This window comes from Chelon labrosus, assembly GCF_963514085.1.
Source record: "Chelon labrosus genome assembly, chromosome: 24".
In the NCBI taxonomy this organism is placed as follows: domain Eukaryota; kingdom Metazoa; phylum Chordata; class Actinopteri; order Mugiliformes; family Mugilidae; genus Chelon; species Chelon labrosus.
Window position 1 is genome coordinate 8,909,795 of NC_140357.1, and position 19,948 is coordinate 8,929,742.

General features: G+C 44.9%; 1 protein-coding gene across 1 annotated transcript; it reads left to right on the top strand.

Moving 5' to 3' along the window:
• Positions 1-5,880: 5,880 nt before the first annotated feature.
• On the top strand, positions 5,881-19,860 carry LOC311509306 (bile salt export pump-like; the record flags this gene model as incomplete). Its single annotated transcript, XM_084574443.1, has 28 exons — positions 5,881-5,959; positions 6,057-6,075; positions 6,369-6,398; positions 6,472-6,523; positions 6,601-6,905; positions 6,990-7,077; positions 8,862-8,995; positions 9,094-9,265; positions 9,371-9,495; positions 9,572-9,746; positions 10,113-10,226; positions 10,322-10,432; positions 10,536-10,661; positions 11,022-11,225; positions 11,301-11,471; positions 12,087-12,288; positions 12,388-12,457; positions 12,866-12,986; positions 13,195-13,362; positions 13,501-13,605; positions 13,888-14,049; positions 14,130-14,333; positions 14,899-15,140; positions 15,221-15,377; positions 15,609-15,806; positions 17,207-17,413; positions 18,753-18,899; positions 19,330-19,860. 28 exons carry the CDS (start codon positions 5,881-5,883, stop codon positions 19,528-19,530), a joined length of 4,089 nt encoding a protein of 1,362 aa, XP_084430569.1. The 3' UTR covers positions 19,531-19,860.
• Positions 19,861-19,948: the final 88 nt, after the last annotated feature.

Consider the following 19,948-nt stretch of genomic DNA (forward strand, 5'->3'; position numbering starts at 1 on the left):
CAGAACACATTGTTCTGGATCCTGAGCCAGACCGAACTAATCATTAAATGTGATGCTAAGCAGGTTTTTACCATTTTATTTTATTTGCTGACTGTGGATTATTCATTCGTCTTCTGTAACCGCTTGTTCCTGTGGAGGGTCGCGGGGTCTGCTGGAGCCTATCCCAGCTGCCATTGGGCGAGAGGTGGGGTACACCCTGGACAGGTCTCCAGTCTATCTCAGGTCTAACCAATCAGACAACCATTCACACTCATACCTGCGGCCTATTTAGAATCAATGAACCTAACGAGCATGTCTTTGGACGGTGGGAGGAAGCCGACACGGGTAGAACAGCCTCCTGGGTTTTACTCCTGTGCTGATAAATAGTCCCCAGGCAGGTTTACAGTGCAGACTCTTTAATTGTCCACAGGCATTGAATTGCCTGACAAGTAAATTATTATTATAAATTATTTTACCCACTCAGTTTCCTTACAGAATATATATATATATATATATATATATATATATATATATATATATTACTACGTACTATCACCCCCCTTCCTTTTGTTGACCTGTATAAATCTGGTACTTTGCCATTGTTCTGGGTTGACACACTTTCCCAGACCCACGCTCTGCGTCTGTGCAGCCAAGAAACACCCAGCTACAGCAAACCTTGGAGCAGGACTTTGACACTAGACGCCGGGCCGGGACGTTGCCAAAGCACAAGGACGTTTACACTGTTTGTTTACTGAGTTTGGTTCTGTTTTTACTTGTGTGGATTTGATCGCAGCGTTTTTGTTCATTTGTTTGCACGATTAAAGTTTGATTGAAATATTAAATAAAAGTAACGCTTTTGTAACAGAGCAACTGCACAAAATGAAACTATTATTAGGTTTCTCATGAAACTGTTATCAACACACAAACCATATGTATTTTCTGTGTTGGGCTAAAATATCAAGCTATAAACGATAATAAATAAAAAGAGTCGTTAAGGAGCCGTGGCAAAAGAGTCGACTCTCAGAAAAGAGCCAAACCGCCCGTCACTACAAACAACTTCAACCAACACTAGGTGCCTTTTATAACCTCCTCCTGCCCCAGGTGTTTAACAGGACTGGTCTATTTATCTAATAAAACACTTAATATTTAGATCATTATTTACACGTGTTGATTTAAGTATTTAAATCCCCCCTCTGTCTTGTGACAATGGTTTAAACCTTGAGCTTAAAAGCAGGTGATCAGCCATGCCTAACATCTTTTTGCACCAAACTGAGGAGAAACCAGAAGGAGGTGAGTCCTCAAACTGAATGGAGATTTAAACAAAATACCAGAACTATACTGATAAAGGTCTTTTTTTTTCTTACACAGGCAGGATGGCCGGTCCCCCTTCTGTTTTCTCGATCACTTTTGTACTTTAACTGCAACTACAGTATCTTGCAAAAATGTAAATTTGTATTTAACCCAATAAAACAAATCAATATGTGTGCAAGTATTCGTTTAACTATATATTTTGTGCACATGAAGGAATGGGACCCGTGGTCTCCATTACACTGGGTGGTTAAAAGAGCTCCTTGCCAAATCAACCAGTCACCCCTAAGGCTGGAAAATGGGCCGAGTACCAAAAGGCTGCAGTTTCCTCGTACGGCCGCTTAAGGTTGGCTCCAGAATCATTTCCCAACTAAATGCCCAACTTATCACCTTACCAGACTAGATTTATTTTTCACGCCACAAAAAAGCTGCTGTGTATAGACGTCTCATATTAACCGTAGGCCCCACATGAGGCCTGCTGATCTCTAGCTCGACGTTCCTGACCCTCTGGAATGTGACCAGAACCCCCTTCATGCATTCCACGAAGGTTCGAGATAATCGGCTTTGGTTCTTGGTATTTGAACACACGTCCTGGAAACTGCAGCCGTTATCTGAAGCTCTTTGCATGTTTTACCTCAAGGTGGCAGCAGTGTCGTTTGGAGGGGAGGGATTCATTTTAATGTAAATGCTTTCAGGCCTGTGTTTGTTGCACTAGCTGAAAAATAGATCATAGAAATATGCAACACATAAAAAAAAAAGGTCTGCATACTTTGCTTTTTAACACTCAGATCCATTATTTGTGTGCATTTATGTTTACCCTGGACAGGTCGCCCAATGGCAGCTGGGATAGTCTCCAGCCCCCACCCAGGACCCTCCAGAGGACAAGAAAAATTAATGAGTTTATTTTATTATCTCCATATTTCTTATCAGATGTGAGTTCTTGGAATCAGCTGTGCGTTTTAGTGGTTCCTAGTGCCGCGTCTTGCCTTGCCAGCCCCGAATGAGGTCATTGCTCCCACCCTGGCATTTTTAGAGTGCGAGATCCACGACGAATATGTCTCACCACGTCCTTGTATGTCAAACAGACACGTCCATAATCGTCCTATTTGTAGTTTCCCCGACCGCATTTGGAGGCAGCGGCAGCGGCGGTGAATGACCTTCCGTTGCACGACCTCCAGCGAGCGCTCACATATTTTCGTGTGCAGGCGTGCATGCTCGGTGTGTCCTGTTTCGTTTTTCTTTTTAAATGTATACAGGTGCTGGTCATATAATTAGAATATCATCAAAAAGTTGATTTATGTCAGTAATTCCATTCAAAAAGTGAAACTTGTATTCATTCATTACACACAGACTGATATATTTCAAGTGTTTATTTCTTTTAATTTTGATGATTATAACTGACAACTAATGAAAATCCCAAATTCAGTATCTCAGAAAATTAGAAAATTACTTAAGACCAATACAAAAAAAGGATTTTTAGAAATGTCGGCCAACTGAAAAGTATGAAAATGAAAAGTATGAGCATGCACTCAATACTTAGTTGGGCCTCGTTGGGCGTATCGCATCTTCCTATTCACAATACCCCATAGATTTTCTATAGGGTTAAGGTCAGGCGAGTTTGCTGGCCAATTAAGAACAGGGATACAATGGTCCTTAAACCAGGTACTGGTAGCTTTGGCACTGTGTGCAGGTGCCAAGTCCTGTTGGAAAATGAAATCTGCATCTCCATAAAGTTGGTCAGCAGCAGGAAGCATGAAGTGCTCTAAAACTTCCTGGTAGACGGCTGCGTTGACCTTGGACCTCAGAAAACAAAGTGGACCACCACCAGCAGATAACATGGCACCCCAAACCATCACTGACTGTGGATACTTTACACTGGACTTCAAGCAACGTGAATTCTGTGCCTCTCCTCTCTTCCTCCAGACTCTGGGACCTTGATTTCCAAAGGAAATGCAAAATTTACTTTCATCAGAGAACATAACTTTGGACCACTCAGCAGCAGTCAAGTCCTTTTTGTCTTTAGCCCAGGCGAGACGCTTCTGACGCCGTGTCTTGTTCAAGAGTGGCTTGACACAAGGAATGCGACAGCTGAAACCCATGTCTTGCACACGTCTGTGCGTGGTGGTTCTTCAAGCACTGACTCCAGCTGCAGTCCACTCTTTGTGAATCTCCCCCACGTTTTTGAATGGGTTTTGTTTCACAATCCTCTCCAGGGTGCGGTTATCCCTATTGCTTGTACACTTTTTTCTACCACATCTTTTCCTTCCCTTTGCCTCTCTATCAATGTGCTTGGACACAGAGCTCTGTGAACAGCCAGCCTCTTTAGCAATGTCCTTTTGTGTCTTGCCCTCCTTGTGCAAGGTGTCAATGGTCGTGATTGTGTAGCCTACAGAACTAGACTGAGAGACCATTTAAAGGCCTTTGCAGGTGTTTTGAGTTAATTAGCAGATTAGAGTGTGGCACCAGGTGTCTTCAATATTGAACCTTTTCACAATATTCTAATTTTCTGAGATACTGAATTTGGGGTTTTCATTAGTTGTCAGTTATAACCATCAAAATTAAAAGAAATAAACACTTGAAATATATTAGTCTGTGTGAAATGAGTGTATACATTATACAAGTTTCACTTTTTGAATGGAATCACTGAAATAAATTAACTTTTTCATGATATTCTAATTATATGGCCAGCACCTGTATATCACACGTCGTGCATTCTCATATATATATATATTTATGAATGAAAGATAAGCCTATTCACGTTACTAAAATATAAAAAAAAGGCCTGCCTGCTTCATGCCTGCCTTCTAAACAAACCTCCTTCAGCTGTTGATTTAGATAATGCACTTACACTTTTGTTTACACTTAGATCAGAATTTGAACTTTAAGCATACCAGCAGTGAGTGAGGCTAACTTCATATTTAATGCAGAAAGAGGCGCAAAGAGTGATTCCCTTTCAGGGTTAAAGGCATACAGCAAAAATAAATGAATTGGCTTTAACTGTGTGTGCATTTGAATAAGAGAAACTTGCAGCGGAGTGTAAATAACACGCTTTGTATACAGCATGGAGCCGACCAAGAAACCAAGCTGGACGAGGGCAAGGACCTCTAGTGCAGACTGTTCAAATATCACAACATGTTGCAACTTTTGGAGCCTGCGTCGCGCTTTGGCCGTGACGTTTTAAGGCATCATGTCAAAACCGTAGCTGAGAGAGAGTCGGTAGCATCTGGTTAAAGGCAATTAGTGGATTTAAACACCTCCGACTGAACAGTGCGACGGTTATGAGTAAGTGTTTGAACTGAAGGAATCAGAAAGTCCCCAAAACAACTCCGTAATATCTCCAACAACTCCTTGCTGACGTTAGTTTGTAACCACAGCAACGGCCACACGAGTCATTAGTCTTTAAATTGAGCGTCGGCGTATTTTAAGTCTTTACGGCAGCGCTGTCGGCGGCCATTTTGTGCTGAGCATTTTCAGTTTCCAGTTTGATCCCAGCTCCATTTACGTTTGACTCAAACACTCGTAGTGCGATTATTATTTAATTTAAATGTATTAAATGCATTTTTTTTTTTTACAGCACATTTAAAGGTTTTTAAAAGTTTTACTAAACTACCAGACCCTGTTTAATTGGGATTAAATCGGGATTTGAATAATAATCCATGCCTAATTCAGTGCTTTCATTTTTCTTTTGACACCCTTGGGCAGAATTTTCATTATCCTCATGATCATCTTCATTATCACCCTAACTTGGACAAATCTTTATATAATTTTTTTTTTATAAAACCCTCAAGTGTTTGAACTCCCAGTCAGCCTGCAGATGCCACATCCTTGTCTTTAAAGGACAGCTTTCAGCCTCCACAGCAGCTATCAAAGCTTTTTTTTTTTTTTTTGTCTTCACTTAAAATTAATTGGCCTCTTAAGATGTTCAGGGATACATCATGTCCTCTGTTAAAGAAGTCTTCAAGTACTGAGTCATCTGCACAGTCCAAACTCTCCTTCAACCACTTATCATTGTTAAAACATTTAGCTTCACGCTGCTTTTCAGTTCATTGCTACCATCCACTTGGCTCAAAGGCAATCTTGTGTATAATCCGTTGTACAGAACTATAATATATATATATAATTTGCATGCAACATATCTTACGTAACGCTCATTTAAAGGTGTCGCTTTACGTGGTAATGACACAGAAAACAGGGCAGGATCTCTGCAGGCAAAGTGTTTGCTCAGGCGAGGTCACTGGCCCCTTTCGAGCAGAAAAAAAAAAAAAACCAAGAGGACACTTACCTTTAAACAAAGCAATTCGACCCCAGGTTCCAACCAAGCCCAAATAGGTTCAATAACAGCACGTGAATCACTGACAAGGTACATAACGTGTCAGCCAATGCCCAAGTGACCATCTCTCCACCACTGCAACACAAGCTGGGGGACGTAGCGGCCGCAAGACGGGATCTCTGACGAGGATCCATGAAAAGCTTCAACAGAGGATAAGAAAGATTGGTGAGTTGTTTTTTTTTTTTGTGCAGGAGTAAATGTAATCTTCAAAGTGCTATTTCAATATTGGACACCTTTAAACGTGTTATCTTTTCTAGTCAAACATGCCGACGGGATCAGTGAGGCTCCAAAGCATTAAGAAGCTGGGACATGAAAACCACAGCTATGAGGTTTCAGACGAAGGTAACGATGGGAAAATACTGATAAATACCACTAATATTATTAATTATTATTAACAGTATGAATGAGTAATTCCTATTCTATCGTTGGTGTGTTACAGAACCAGCTGGGTCCTACATGTAAGTGTCTTTATTTTAGATTCATGTAAATCTTAAAAAAACCATATTTATACGTATTAAATATTAAAAATGATACTTCCTGGTGTTTGCCATTAAAAACAACCAAGTTAAGGGTTAACTACGGCGGCCCTGAGAGATCAGTGCACTGCAGCAAAGTCCTATGTGTCTAATCCGGTTTGCAATGCCGATCTTTTATGGCGTCTGAGGCAATCAAGTGTTACTGAAGACTCATTAACTTGCATCAAAGTGTCACAGAGGAGTAGTAACTCTGCGTTGTGTTGTCTTTTGTGCAGGACCATGGCGACCTCCAAGGAGGGCGAGAAGTGAGTACCAAATAGCAGTAGAGGCCCTCGAATTGAACTCATACAAGTCTGACCTTGTTTTTATTTCAAACAGCGATCAAGGGAAAGCACAGCGACCAGCGATAAGAGTTGGATTCTTCCAGCTGGTAAAGACAAATATAAAATTTTAACTCTTTTTTTTTTTTTTCCCCGCCTAATCCAAGCATCTCTGTCCCCCGTCCAGTTCCGCTTCGCCACGTGCAAAGACGTGGTGATGATGTCGGTGGGCTGCGTGTGCGCCGTGCTGCACGGCTCGGCGCAGCCCCTCATGCTGCTGGTGTTCGGCCTGCTCACCGACACCTTCATCGAGTACGACATCGAGCTCAACGAGCTGAGCGACGACCGGAAGGAGTGCGTGAACAACACCATCCGCTGGAAGAGGAACTACACGGGGTACGACCCCGACGCGCCCCAGAACGAGACGGACTGGGGAACTGTGATCAATTCAACACTGGAGATGCTCACACCGCTGAAGGAGAGGTCCTGTGGGTAAGTGGGTTGTGAGAAATGCATGAAGAGGGTTTTTTTTTTTTCAACTTTACATCTGTGTTCATTGACTGCACTGCCTTTCAGGCTTCTTGACATCGAGTATGAGATGACCCTGTTTGCCTTCTATTACGTTGGCATTGGAGCAGCCGTGTTCCTGCTCGGATACTTTCAGGTCAGTCGTATCTTTGCATCCACTCAAAACCAACCCAGTCCACGGTCAATCCTCCTCCTGCTGCCTGGATATTCCGCGTACGAGCGGAATATTTATTTCCTTTAATGCAGTTAACTGCACGCCACGAAATCCTACTCCTGCAAACAAGTCATATTAGTTTATTTCCCGCTGGCTATGAAAACTGCGTTTACCGCTCCTGACAGCCTTACTAATGAGCAATTGCAGGGCCACAGCGCACCTCCTGTTTTGTAAAATATTTGAAAAGAACACTTCACCGGCCCAGCAGATTTGGAGCCAGTTAACTTAGACAGAGAGAAAAATTTAGGGCTTAATAAATTGGATCTCGGATTGACGTACTGTATATTACAAAACTGAATGGGCCTTCCTGTCAATAAGCTGATTTCAACCAGGATGGAGGAATTATACTTCTGCACAAATAAAGTCTAGAGTCCCAAGGCCCAGTCACGCAGAGATAATCAAACAGGATTGAGAGTGATTTTAAAATGAGGAGGAAACCTTGAGCAGTTTGCATAGAGGGAACTCATCTGACTGAGGACGGAGGAGAGGAGCAGAAGAAACAAAAGATGATGCATCTGTCACGGTTGAAGCACATCTGCAGCGCTTGAACAGATACAAACAAGAGTGCAAGATGTAGCTGATGCATGTTACATGAGAGATTGGATAGGGAGATGAAGTGATGGACACACACACATATATGATGACGTGCTGTACAGTAGAAGTAGCGCACAAATTCATGGATAGCAAGAGATAGCAGAGGAATGGTTCCCTCAACCGTTAAGATCACCAAGAAGTTTTAAGCCTAATTAAAAGTAGAGAGGATGTCTGCATCCTGAACACAATCTGGTTCCACAGAAGGCGAATCTTTTATCTCCTGTTCTGCTTTCCGAAACTCTAGGAACCACAAGTAGACCTGAGAAAATACGTCTTTATAGACAGCATTTTGGAGATTTAATGTATTTTTGACCAGGTTAAGGGGAGGGAATGGGATGAAGGGGTTGAGGGTATGGGATGAAGGAAGATGCAGAGACCGGCGGTGGTCCTCTGATGTTCGGATGGAGGAACCCAGGGAGTGAGATTCAGAATCGGAGCATATACGTCTTTATAGACAGCATTAAGGTTAAGGTTATAGGGAGGGAATGGGATGAAGGGGTTGAGGGTATGGGATGAAGGACGATGTAGAGAACGATGGTGGTCCTCTGATGTTCAGATGGAGGAACCCAGGGAGTGAGATTCAGAATCGGAGCATATACGTCTTTATTGCAGCGTTTTGGAGATTTTTGACCAGGTTAAGTGGAGGGAAAGAGTAGGGGATGGGATGCAGGGGTCGAGGGTATGGGATGAAGGAAGATGTAGAGAACGATGGTGGTCCTCTGGTGTTCGGATGGAGGAACCCAGGTTCCTGCAATGAGATTGTAAAGGAGAAGATAGAACAGAGGGGGTTGGGGGGTTTGAGAACTGACCCAAACAGGTGAGGAGAGGTTAGATGCACCTATACAGATTGAGGTCCTAACTTGGACTGCCCTCCAGAAATGCCGCCACAGTACTTTCCTGTCCTGCAAACATAGTGACTTCAATATCCACTCGTGCAGAAGGCTATCCAGAATATGCAACTGCAGGAGACAGCAGTGCAAAACCATTGGAATTTGTCTTTTCACCCTTCAGAAACAGCGTCTGAGTCCTGATAGCACCCTGCTGCCCCCTTTTTTTTTCCTATTTTTAACACTTGACAAATGCCTCTGTAACCTCTGTCTCACAACCGTCAGATCTCCCTGTGGGTGACGTCCGCCGCCAGGCAGATTCAGCTCATCAGGAAAATGTACTTCAGCAAAGTGATGAGGATGGAGATCGGCTGGTTCGACTGCACCTCCGTAGGGGAGCTCAACACCCGCATGTCAGAGTGAGTGTGAAGGCGGTGGCTCGTCGATCCCCTGCCTCGTCTCGGGCTATTTTAGAAGCGCTGGAGTCTGTGTTACAGCTGTTGCGTCTGTGTTGCAGCGACATAAACAAGATCAATGATGCCATCGCGGACCAAGTCGCCATATTTGTGCAGCGCTTCACCACCTTTGTGTGTGGTTTCTGTGTCGGCTTCGTGAAGGGGTGGAAGTTGACGCTTGTCATCATCGCTGCAAGTCCATTGATTGGTATCGGAGCTGGTCTCATGGCTCTGGTGAGAATCGGCTTCTATTGACTTGATTTGTTGAGTCAACCTGGACTTAACTTGAGTTGTCAATGTTGTTGACGCTTCTTTTCCATGTACTTTGCATCTCCGTAGTTCGTGGCTAAGCTAACGGGGATGGAGCTGCAGGCCTACGCCCAAGCTGGTGCTGTAGCTGACGAGGTCCTCTCCTCCATCAGGACTGTGGCTGCTTTCGGCGGGGAGTTAAAGGAAGTGCAGAGGTAAAGCACGCACGATAAAGGCTTTTGATTTTTATATATAAGCGTACCTGAGGCGAACTTCTCTCCTCTTCCAAAGGTATGACAGGAACTTGATCTCAGCGCAGCGCTGGGGGATCAGGAAGGGTCTGATCATGGGCTTTTTCACCGGATACATGTGGCTGGTCATCTTCCTGTGCTATGGTCTGGCCTTCTGGTACGGCTCCACTCTGGTGGTGGATGCTCAGGAGTACACTCCAGGAACACTACTGCAGGTATAATAGTGCATACTTAATTAAATGAATTATAGTCTATAGTCACTTTTATTCATATTTCTGCTTCTTGCGTAAATTTAATTATTAAATTTTTTTATTTTTTATTTTTATAGTTTTATTTTTAAATTTTAAATTTTTTAAATTTAAATCTTTTTAAATTTTAAATTTTTAAAATTTAAATTTTATTTATTTAAATTTTTTTTTATTTTTTTAACTTTTATTTTTAGTTATTTTCATTTTTATTTGTGGATCATTAAAGTCTATCTTAAATACTTCTAAATTACATCTACCATACGGCATCCTATTGGTGATTCGTACCGGCCAATAAAAAACTCTAACACGCTAACGTCTTCATTTTCATTTCAGGTCTTCTTTGGTGTCCTGATAGCAGCCATGAATTTGGGGCAGGCCTCCCCATGTCTGGAGGCGTTTGCATCGGGCCGTGGAGCTGCCACCATCATCTTCGAGACTATTGACAGAGTGAGGACGCTATACGTTTGCATTATTTTACCAATGTGGAAGCTATTTTCACATGAAAACCTCTCACTGTCCCGTTTTAAATGCGTTGCCACCAGGAGCCGGAGATCGACTGTTTATCCGAGGCTGGGTATAAGCTCGACAAGGTCAAAGGAGACATTGAGTTCCACAATGTGACCTTCCACTACCCGTCCAGACCTGAAGTCAAGGTGCTTTCCAGCTTCTGCATTCATCACCACACACTTCAAAATAGAAAATAAATCAGATTTCTGGTTGCACTTTAACACGGTGTCACGTCCTCTATTTACTCAGATCCTGGACCAGCTCAGTGTTCCGGTGAAGTCAGGGGAGACCACAGCCTTTGTGGGTCCGAGCGGAGCCGGGAAGAGCACTGCCATTCAACTCATTCAGCGCTTCTATGACCCCAAAGAGGGCATGGTACTGTTGCTTCTTCTTCCCTGCTCCACCGTCTTCCTTTTAAGCTTTTTCTTGCGGTTTCAAAAAATAGCCATCCCCTGCGGGTGATAGGAGTACATGATAATCTGTTTCATTATTCAGTCTGTGGATCCTAACAGCCTCATTTTTCACTTTTACTGGAATTATATCCCCCTACACACCTTGCTCTCTTATTCCTTTCGGCTCCTCAAGAAGGAAATAGCCCCTTATTGCGCAATGAAGGTTATCCACAAGACTAACAACCACCCTATAAGAAACTATCATTGTTGCAAAAGACATTATAGCAGGAAAAGGGCTTTAATCGCGTCATCCATCAGTTGCTCTTTGCTCCTTTCGTCTCAGGTGACCCTGGACGGCCACGACCTCAGAGGGCTGAACCTCCAGTGGCTGCGCTCCCTTATCGGCATCGTGGAGCAGGAGCCCGTCCTGTTCGCCACCACCATCGCGGAGAACATACGCTACGGCAGGCCCGGCGTCTCCATGGAGGACATTGTCATGGCGGCGAAGGAGGCCAACGCGTACAACTTCATCATGGACCTGCCCCAGGTGGAGAAGCGAGGGAGGAGCGGGAGATTACAGAATCAAATGTGCAAAAAGCTAACTCTCTCTTCAATCCGATAGAAATTCGACACCATGGTAGGAGAGGGCGGGGGCCAGATGAGCGGTGGGCAGAAGCAGCGCATTGCCATCGCGCGAGCGCTGGTCAGGAACCCTCGCATCCTGCTGCTGGACATGGCGACGTCCGCTCTGGACAACGAGAGCGAGGCTGTAGTTCAGGAAGCTCTGGATAAAGTACGTCTGACTATTTTTATGGTTTTAGTTGTGCAGAGAACAGGTCAAGAAAATAAAATAAACTTTTTTATGTTGCTTTTTGGTGCAATGCACAAAAGACTACGGCACACCAAGCCAGTAATCCACTGTTTTGCCGGTGTCGGGCTGTTGGTTCTGCAACGTTGCCACTAGTTTGACTAGTTGGACTCGTCTTTAGCTTTTCAGGCAATCCAGCATGTCGCACGGCTGATTGGCGCCGCGCTAAACGATTAAACAAAATGTCCAAAGGCCACACGTTTTTGTTTTTTTCACCTTTGGCTCTACTAAACCTTCCAATAAGCAAATATTTTATCGAGAAGGAATAAGTTGTAGAGCAATTGAGGCCAGCACTCTTCCTAGCTTCCTAGCCTCCTAGCTAATAGTAGCTCTTCAGACTACTGCCACCTGCTGGTATGGAGAGTTATTACACATTATGTGCCAGATGGTTGTTGGTTGCTGTCTTTCCGGTGTGTTCAAGTGCAACATTTTGGTGCAGGCGACGTGAGGGGATGGTTGGTTTATCCTGGCCTCAAGAACAAATTTGGAGGATAACGCTGTAAAGCGTTCTCCAATTAAACGATTTGAATTTCCTCACAGGTGCGCATGGGCCGCACCACCATCTCCATAGCCCACAGGCTGTCCACGATAAAGAACGCTGACGTGATCGTCGGCTTCGAGCACGGCCGCGCCGTGGAGAGGGGAAAGCACAACGAGCTGCTGGAGAGGAAGGGCGTCTACTTCACCCTGGTCACCCTGCAGAGCCAAGGAGACAAGGCTCTGAACGAGAAGGCTCGACAAAGTAGGTTGTTTTTTTTGGGGGGGGGGGGGTAGATTCACTCATGTGGAAATAATGAGGATCCGGTGAAAGTGACTTTTGCTTTTGGATCTTTTGCATTAGTGGCCGAGAGTGAAGCGGAGCCACAGAAGCTTCATCTATCCAGAGCAGGCAGCTACCGTGATAGTCTCAGGTATTACACAGACACATTCCCTCTCTCTCACCTCCTGCCTCCTCCATTTCTTGCTCATTTGCTTACTTAGGTGTATATATCCATTTACTCGGCCCTGACTCACGCATCTAAATAGGATTATTACAGTAGTCATTTTGTGGCTGGAATTGACTGGTGTCATGACAGAAGCTGCTACCTTAATTTTCTTAATTACCCTGCCGCATTTACTTCGACATTTGCAGCATTTAGCTTCTAAAAATGGCAGGGGAGGTCGAGGTCTTCCATCAGCACTGTTATTAAAACAACCAGCAATGAGAGCGGCAGCGGCAGCAGCAGCACAGTCAAGCAGCCTGGATGCTCATGTTTAAGGCAGAAGGGTTACAGATATGGATGGTTACAGCTGCTCAGAGGCGTCGTCTTTTCCCGCAGAGCCTCCATCCGCCAGCGGTCACGGTCCCAGCTGTCCAACCTAATCCCAGAATCCTCCGTTCCCATTGCTGGAGAGCTCGGCCCCAGAGCCTACTCTGTGTCACAGGCAGATAAATCCAAGGTGGGGGCATGCGTTGGTTTGTTTGCATCCAGTTTTTTTTCTTTTTGTGTGTGTGTGTGTGTGTGGGTGGTTAAAGCTGTGCCAACAACAGTCAACAGGCCAGTGGAGTGCACGTTTTTCCTGGTAATGCAGTGTGTTTGTTTGATTTCTCTCTCTGTCTCTTTCACTCTGCAGACAGTTTTTCTGTAAAGTTTTGTTCTCTGTTCAGAACGTCATCCCGGACGAGGAGGAGGAACCAGTGGAGCCGGCTCCGGTCGCCAGGATCCTGAAGTACAACACACCCGAGTGGCCCTACATGCTTTTTGGATCCTTCGGGGCGGCAATAAACGGCGGGGTTAACCCTGTTTACTCTCTGCTGTTCAGTCAAATCCTGGCGGTGAGGTTCAAGTCCACTTTTCTGAAGCACAAACAAGCAGCTTTGCATAGAATATAAGAGTTTAAGGAGTAATTTCCCTGCGCTACGTGCTATAATAATATGATATTATATAATAATAGTGCATGTGTCCGTGTGTAGACCTTCTCGATAACGGATCCCGTGGTTCAGAGGAGGGAGATCGACAGCATCTGCGTGTTCTTCGTCATGGTCGGCGTCATCTCCTTCTTCACCCAGATGCTGCAGGTAGAGTATTTGCCTCAGAGCTTCTTCGTCAAGGTTGCTGTAAAGTCACAAAAGACCTCCTTTATTTTGGTAAATTAATACCTTCTTCAATAAAGAAATCATTTCCCCTGTATCCTGCGGAGCCGCTGCTCTATAATCAATTCATGAGCCCTGACCCCCCTGCTGGGTAGAGACGGCAAAGACACCATTTCCCTCCAGATTACTCATCCTTTGCTTGTCCTGCTCACCGTGAGGCTATTTTGGGTCTAATAAAAGCACTTACTGTGTTGCACGCCTCTGCAGGGCTACGCCTTCTCCAAGTCTGGAGAGCTGCTGACCCGCAGGCTGCGGCGACTCGGCTTCCACGCCATGCTGGGTCAAGAGATCGGCTGGTTTGACGATCACAGGAACAGCCCCGGAGCGCTCACCACGCGCCTGGCGACGGACGCGTCACAAGTGCAGGGGGTGAGTCGCGGCGCCGAGGTTAAAACGTTTCGGTACAGCAGCCTGGATTTGTCCTCAACGTTACATTTTCCTCCTCCAAGGCCACCGGCTCGCAGATCGGCATGATCGTGAACTCCCTCACCAACATCGGCGTGGCCATCATCATGTCCTTCTACTTCAGCTGGAAGCTCACGCTGCTCATCCTCTGCTTCCTGCCGTTCATCGCGCTCTCGGGAGGCTTCCAGGCCAAGATGCTCACGGGCTTCGCCAAGCAGGACAAGCAGGCCATGGAGGCCGCTGGACGGGTCGGTGGTCGGAGTCTGAAAATACATCGCAATATTCAAGAATCAAGTCAAAAGCATTTCAGATACTGTATATCTTAAGAACAGTGTTCGCTTTAGCCTCCAGCTTTTCCCCCATCATCCAGGCACTATATCATTTTACTGGCTGCTTCTGTAATTTAGGCGCTCCGAGCCTTTGTCCCCACGGGTCCTACCTCATTCTTAAAATGCAGTCTGGCTTCTCAAAGTCACAGTGGATAAAAAAAAAAATACCCAGGACAACACAACGAGAGCCAGAAAGTTCACAAAGAAGTGTTCAAAAGTCAATTCACTGTGAACTTCCTTTACGCTATCTTAATTATCCCGTTGCCGTAAACCCCACCCGGGCGAGTAAAGTGGATTAGATGAAAATTTAATGATCCCTATGGGGGGAAATTGGCTTACTGCAGCAGCATATAACAGGATATAGATAAGAACAGAGAAACTGCTTTATCTATATCTATTCCCCCCACAGTTCACTTTAAAAACACACAGGAATTAGTTACGGCCTCTCTTCGGCGTCGTTTAATCTTTTTCGACCTGTTGGCAGATTTCCGGCGAGGCCCTGAACAACATCCGCACCGTCGCCGGCCTCGGGAAGGAGAGGAGCTTCGTGGACATGTACGAGGCTCAGCTGGACGCCCCGTACCACGCCGCGCTCAAGAAGGCAAACGTGTACGGGGCTTGCTACGGTTTCGCGCAGTGCGTGATCTTTTTGACCAACTCGGCCTCCTACCGCTTTGGGGGTTACCTGGTGCAACAAGAGGGGCTCCACTTCAGTATGGTGTTCAGGTGAGAAGCTCTCTCTCTCTCCTGTTGAATCCGTGTTCGAAGTCTTGTCACAGAAGCTCAAGAAGCATATCCTCCTGCAGGGTCATCTCAGCCATCGTCACCAGCGGCACGGCCCTCGGCAGAGCCTCCTCCTACACCCCGGACTACGCCAAGGCCAAGATATCAGCAGCACGTTTCTTCCAGCTGCTGGACCGCGTGCCTCAGATCAGCGTTTACAGCAACAAGGGAGACAAATGGGTATGAGGGGAGTACGGCTACATTTTAAGTGCACTAAGAGCATAAAAAAATTAGAGCTGCCTTGTCTTCAGATGACAGATTCATCAGGGGAAATTGAATGAAAGCATGGTTTCTTATTATTGCTTTGTGTGTTCATTTTACATCAGTCATATAACTTGCCTTTAACGGACAGGAGGTGGCACCCTAACACCCAGAGAAGCCCACTCTAACCTTTGGCATCCATGTTTCCAGGATAACTTCCAAGGCAACCTAGAGTTCATCGACTGTAAGTTCACCTACCCCACCAGGCCAGACATCCAGGTCCTGAATGGACTGAACGTGTCGGTGAAGCCCGGCCAGACGCTGGCCTTTGTGGGCAGCAGCGGCTGCGGGAAGAGCACCAGCGTGCAGCTGCTGGAGAGGTTTTATGATCCCGACCACGGCAAAGTGGTAAGAAAGATGTTTACTCTGAAATATAAATAGATAGTGAGTGGTTTCATGTGCTACAAATGGAAGAAGGTGGATTTTTCCTTTAACTGTTCGACAACTGAGGAGGATCAGTTTTATTTACAGCCCATTACTTGCAGGAATTTTCCGTTTCTTGTACTTTAAAATTCAAAATAACACATTCATTTATAATTTAAAGCTTTTGAGCATTTGATTTAAAAGCAACAAAATCACACAGAAAAAAAAGCTGCCACGTTAGCTACTTTTAGTTTTTCTTCTTCATAATAGTGAATTGATTTAATAATAATATCAGAACAAACTGCATAATCCAAAAGAGAGTTTCTTAAAGTAATTTAGGCCTATATTTTAAAGTTACAGGTAACAAATAGTTGGAAAATTAGCTTAAATTAGCTTTATTTTTTAGCTTAGCATAGCTGTGGCTAAGCTAAATCAACTTACAGTTTATCAGGCTAACGGGTGGATAACTTCATGTTGGAAATGGCACTATAAAAGGATGAGGATGACTAAGTTACAAAAAAACCCTCACAACTCGTGAACTCTGACCTCTGAATGTACAGTTGTGAGGCTGTTAATACCACAAGGGGGCGCCGTTTATATGGAGTTTGCAATTTGAAGCCATCAAGTGTCCTGCGCTTTCGTACGTTAGCTTAAATCAAATCCAGTTGCATTATGGGAAATATAGCATTTTTGTAACAGTGTTTTAAAACCAGACATTGATTTTTACTGTGTTATCTTTACATCCTGATATTTACTTACTGATAAAACTAATATTTCGATGTTAATAGAGTTCCCCACAAGTGTTATGCTTCAATTCATCAATGATCCTATAGCGTTGTTTTGTTGCTGACGTTTACATTTTTTCCTTTTTTATATAATTACATACCGTCTCTCATTTTGAAATGAAACAGTGCGATGCAACGTCCGCTTTCCACTTCCTCTCTCACGGGCCCTCATCTAATACCTTGGGCGCCACTGCGAAAGTGAAACCTGCAATTTGTCACAGTCAAAGAATAATTGCCGGACATTCAGTGTACGCGGTGATGGAGGTGTTTCACGTCGCTCCAATTCATCTATCAGTCAGACGTTTATGCTGAGTCCGCGCTGTGTAAAAAAAGAAGGGGCACTCTTCCCGGGATGGGAGTTTGTCTTTGTGCCAGTGAGGGCTCCCTGCCAGGATCCAAATGGCCTTAATTGAGTTGGAAGTGGTTTGGAAACTCATAGTCTTTATTCTCTGTCTGAGATTTAAAAAGGACGGAGTCACCTCTGCATAGTTAGGAGAGAGATTACAGTAGGGATAGTAGTATGATGGCTCATTAAGTGGATTGTATTTCCAGTCTTTGATTATTGTATTGCTTTTCTACTAATGGCAAAATCAATTGCAGCTGATCGATGGCCACGACTCGACCCGCGTCAACGTGCCCTTCCTGCGCTCCAAGATTGGCATCGTCTCCCAGGAGCCGATCCTGTTCGACTGCAGCATCGGCGAGAACATCAAGTACGGCGACAACTCGCGGGAAATCAGCATGAATGAGGTCATCTCTGCCGCCAAGAAGGCTCAGCTCCACGACTTTGTCATGTCTCTCCCCGAGGTACTGTGTATGTGTGAGATGTTTGTGGCGGGGACTCAAAAGCACAGGGGGGAACCTCTAAGGTCGAAATGAGGTGGACTTGCTCAGAGCATGCTCATAAAACAGCAATGGGCCGTGAGTCGGCAAAGGCAAACGAAAGGGAGGCAAGCAAACACGGGAGATCATGAAAAGGCAACGGGACAGGCTTGTATACCTCAGATGGAGCAGTTGTTGCCATCTAGAAGCCATTGAGGCTAACATTTCGCAAGATAGGGCTTGAGTTTCTCACATTACCTGAGAAGTTTGATGATCAAATTTACTGGTTACCGCAACTAGCAAAGAGACTCTCATTGAAACACTGCAGGCAAACACCCCAGTGGGTCTATTAGAGGTAGTAGAGGCCTTAGATGATAACAGCACGGGGCAGTCGGTGTGGTTCGGCTGATGTGTAGATGCCAACAGTGTGGACTCACTGATGTACGTGGAGTCACAAAGTAGCTCTACGGAACAGAGGAATGTGTTTAATCAGGCTTTGATACACTGTCAGTAGGATACTGGCCCGGGCAACATCAAGCAGATACAGGATATGAGCTGGCTTTGGATCATAGTTGCTTCCTATTAAAAGGAAGATGTTTCATGTCACTGTCGCCTTAGTGCTGGCTTTGGAGGTTCAAGACTTTGGGTTAAAGGGGAACTACCGTTTTTACAACCTGGACCTTATTTCTGGCATAAAATACGGTTATTTACTCACCCATAGTCATTCGGACGATATTTAGATCCACATATATCCATATAGTGGGAGTGACTGGGGCACCGAAACGCAGCCTCTAAATCAGAATCAGAATCAGAATCAGCTTTAATGGCCAAGTATGTACACATACAAGGAATTTGACAGACCCCGCATGATGATAACAAGCAACTCTGGACTCAACGGGCAGTGGCAGTAGCGTATCATTACAAAATATTGGTGAAATGAACGAGTTTCGCGGCAGATAATGCGTTATTTAGAGGCTGCGTATGGATATACGCAGATCTAAATATTGTCCAAATGACACCAAAGTTATATGGGTGAGTAAACGACTGTATTTTATGCCACAAATAAGGTCCAGGTTGTTGAAAAAAAAAAAAGGTAGTTCACCTTTAAAGCCTATTGAGACAACTTAGATTGTTATTGGTTCAGCTAATGACTTGTCAAACCTTCTGGTAAAACAACCATAGGCTCCTCTAAGCAACTGAGCGGTGCATGTATAGCTTCATTAAATAATGGTCAAGACAAGATAGAGCGGAAAAGACACAGAAACCTAAATTAATGTGCAAAGAAGACTCTCATCGAGCCTTTTCCTTGTTTTCTCCGTCTCAGAAATACGACACCAACGTGGGCTCTCAGGGTTCCCAGCTGTCTCGGGGTCAGAAGCAGCGCATCGCCATCGCCAGGGCCATCATCCGCGACCCCAAGATCCTGCTCCTCGACGAGGCCACCTCCGCCCTGGACACGGAGAGCGAGAAGGTACGCTCCACGCCGCTGCTTCTTAATATCCTCCGGTTGCGCGGAGATAAGAGAACAGGCGGTTAATTATTATTATCATTAACATCATTATCATTCATCATCGCTATTATTATCACCAGCAGCTCGCAGTTCGCACCAACCCCGCAGTAGATCTTCTTTAAGATGAATTTTAGTCCGCGGGACTGTGCGCTAGCTTCTACCGGCACAAATGTCTGAACCACGCTGAGGAGCAAAGAGGCCTCTGCAGCGCCGCGATCCACTGGAACATTCTAATGATAGTAATCAACGCATGATTGTGAAATTGCTATAATTGTGAGGCTTGTGCGTCTTGCTGTGTGGGTAGAACTGATAATGGCTCCTGCCTGAGGTGTGCGTGAGAGAGAGAGAAAGAGAGTGTGAACACCACTTCATTATTTAATGGAATTCACAGACCGTGCAAGAGGCCCTGGACAAAGCCAGAGAGGGCCGGACCTGCATCGTCATCGCCCACCGCCTCTCCACCATCCAGAACTCGGACATCATCGCCGTCATGTCCCGGGGCTTCGTGATCGAGAAGGGGTCGCACAACCAGCTCATGGCCCTGAAGGGAGCCTACTACAAGCTGGTTACCACCGGAGCACCCATCAGCTAACCGCTTAGCTAACCGCCACACTTTAGATCACAAATGGATGTTCACTCTTCGCCGTATTTATTATTGTGAATGGATCCTGTCATGAAGAGAGCGATTTTTTGGGGGGGAATGTTGACAAAGATACTCAACATCTTTCTGTTATTTTGATGGTTGTTTTATCTGGGTATGTCCCAGTACCCACACTTACAGTCTTAAAGGGCAACTATTTCTTTTTCCACGTCTGAAAAACGCCTGCAATTTACCACAGTTTACTTGTGAGAGGGCTTCAATAGACGTCTTAATGCTTTTCAGGTAGAGAGGCTAAAAGTTTTCATATATTTTATAAAACCATTGGAATTTAAAGCAGGTATAACAGATGATTTATACTACAATTAAATAAACTCTATGTTATAATGTGAACTGGGTCACTAGTAGGAAT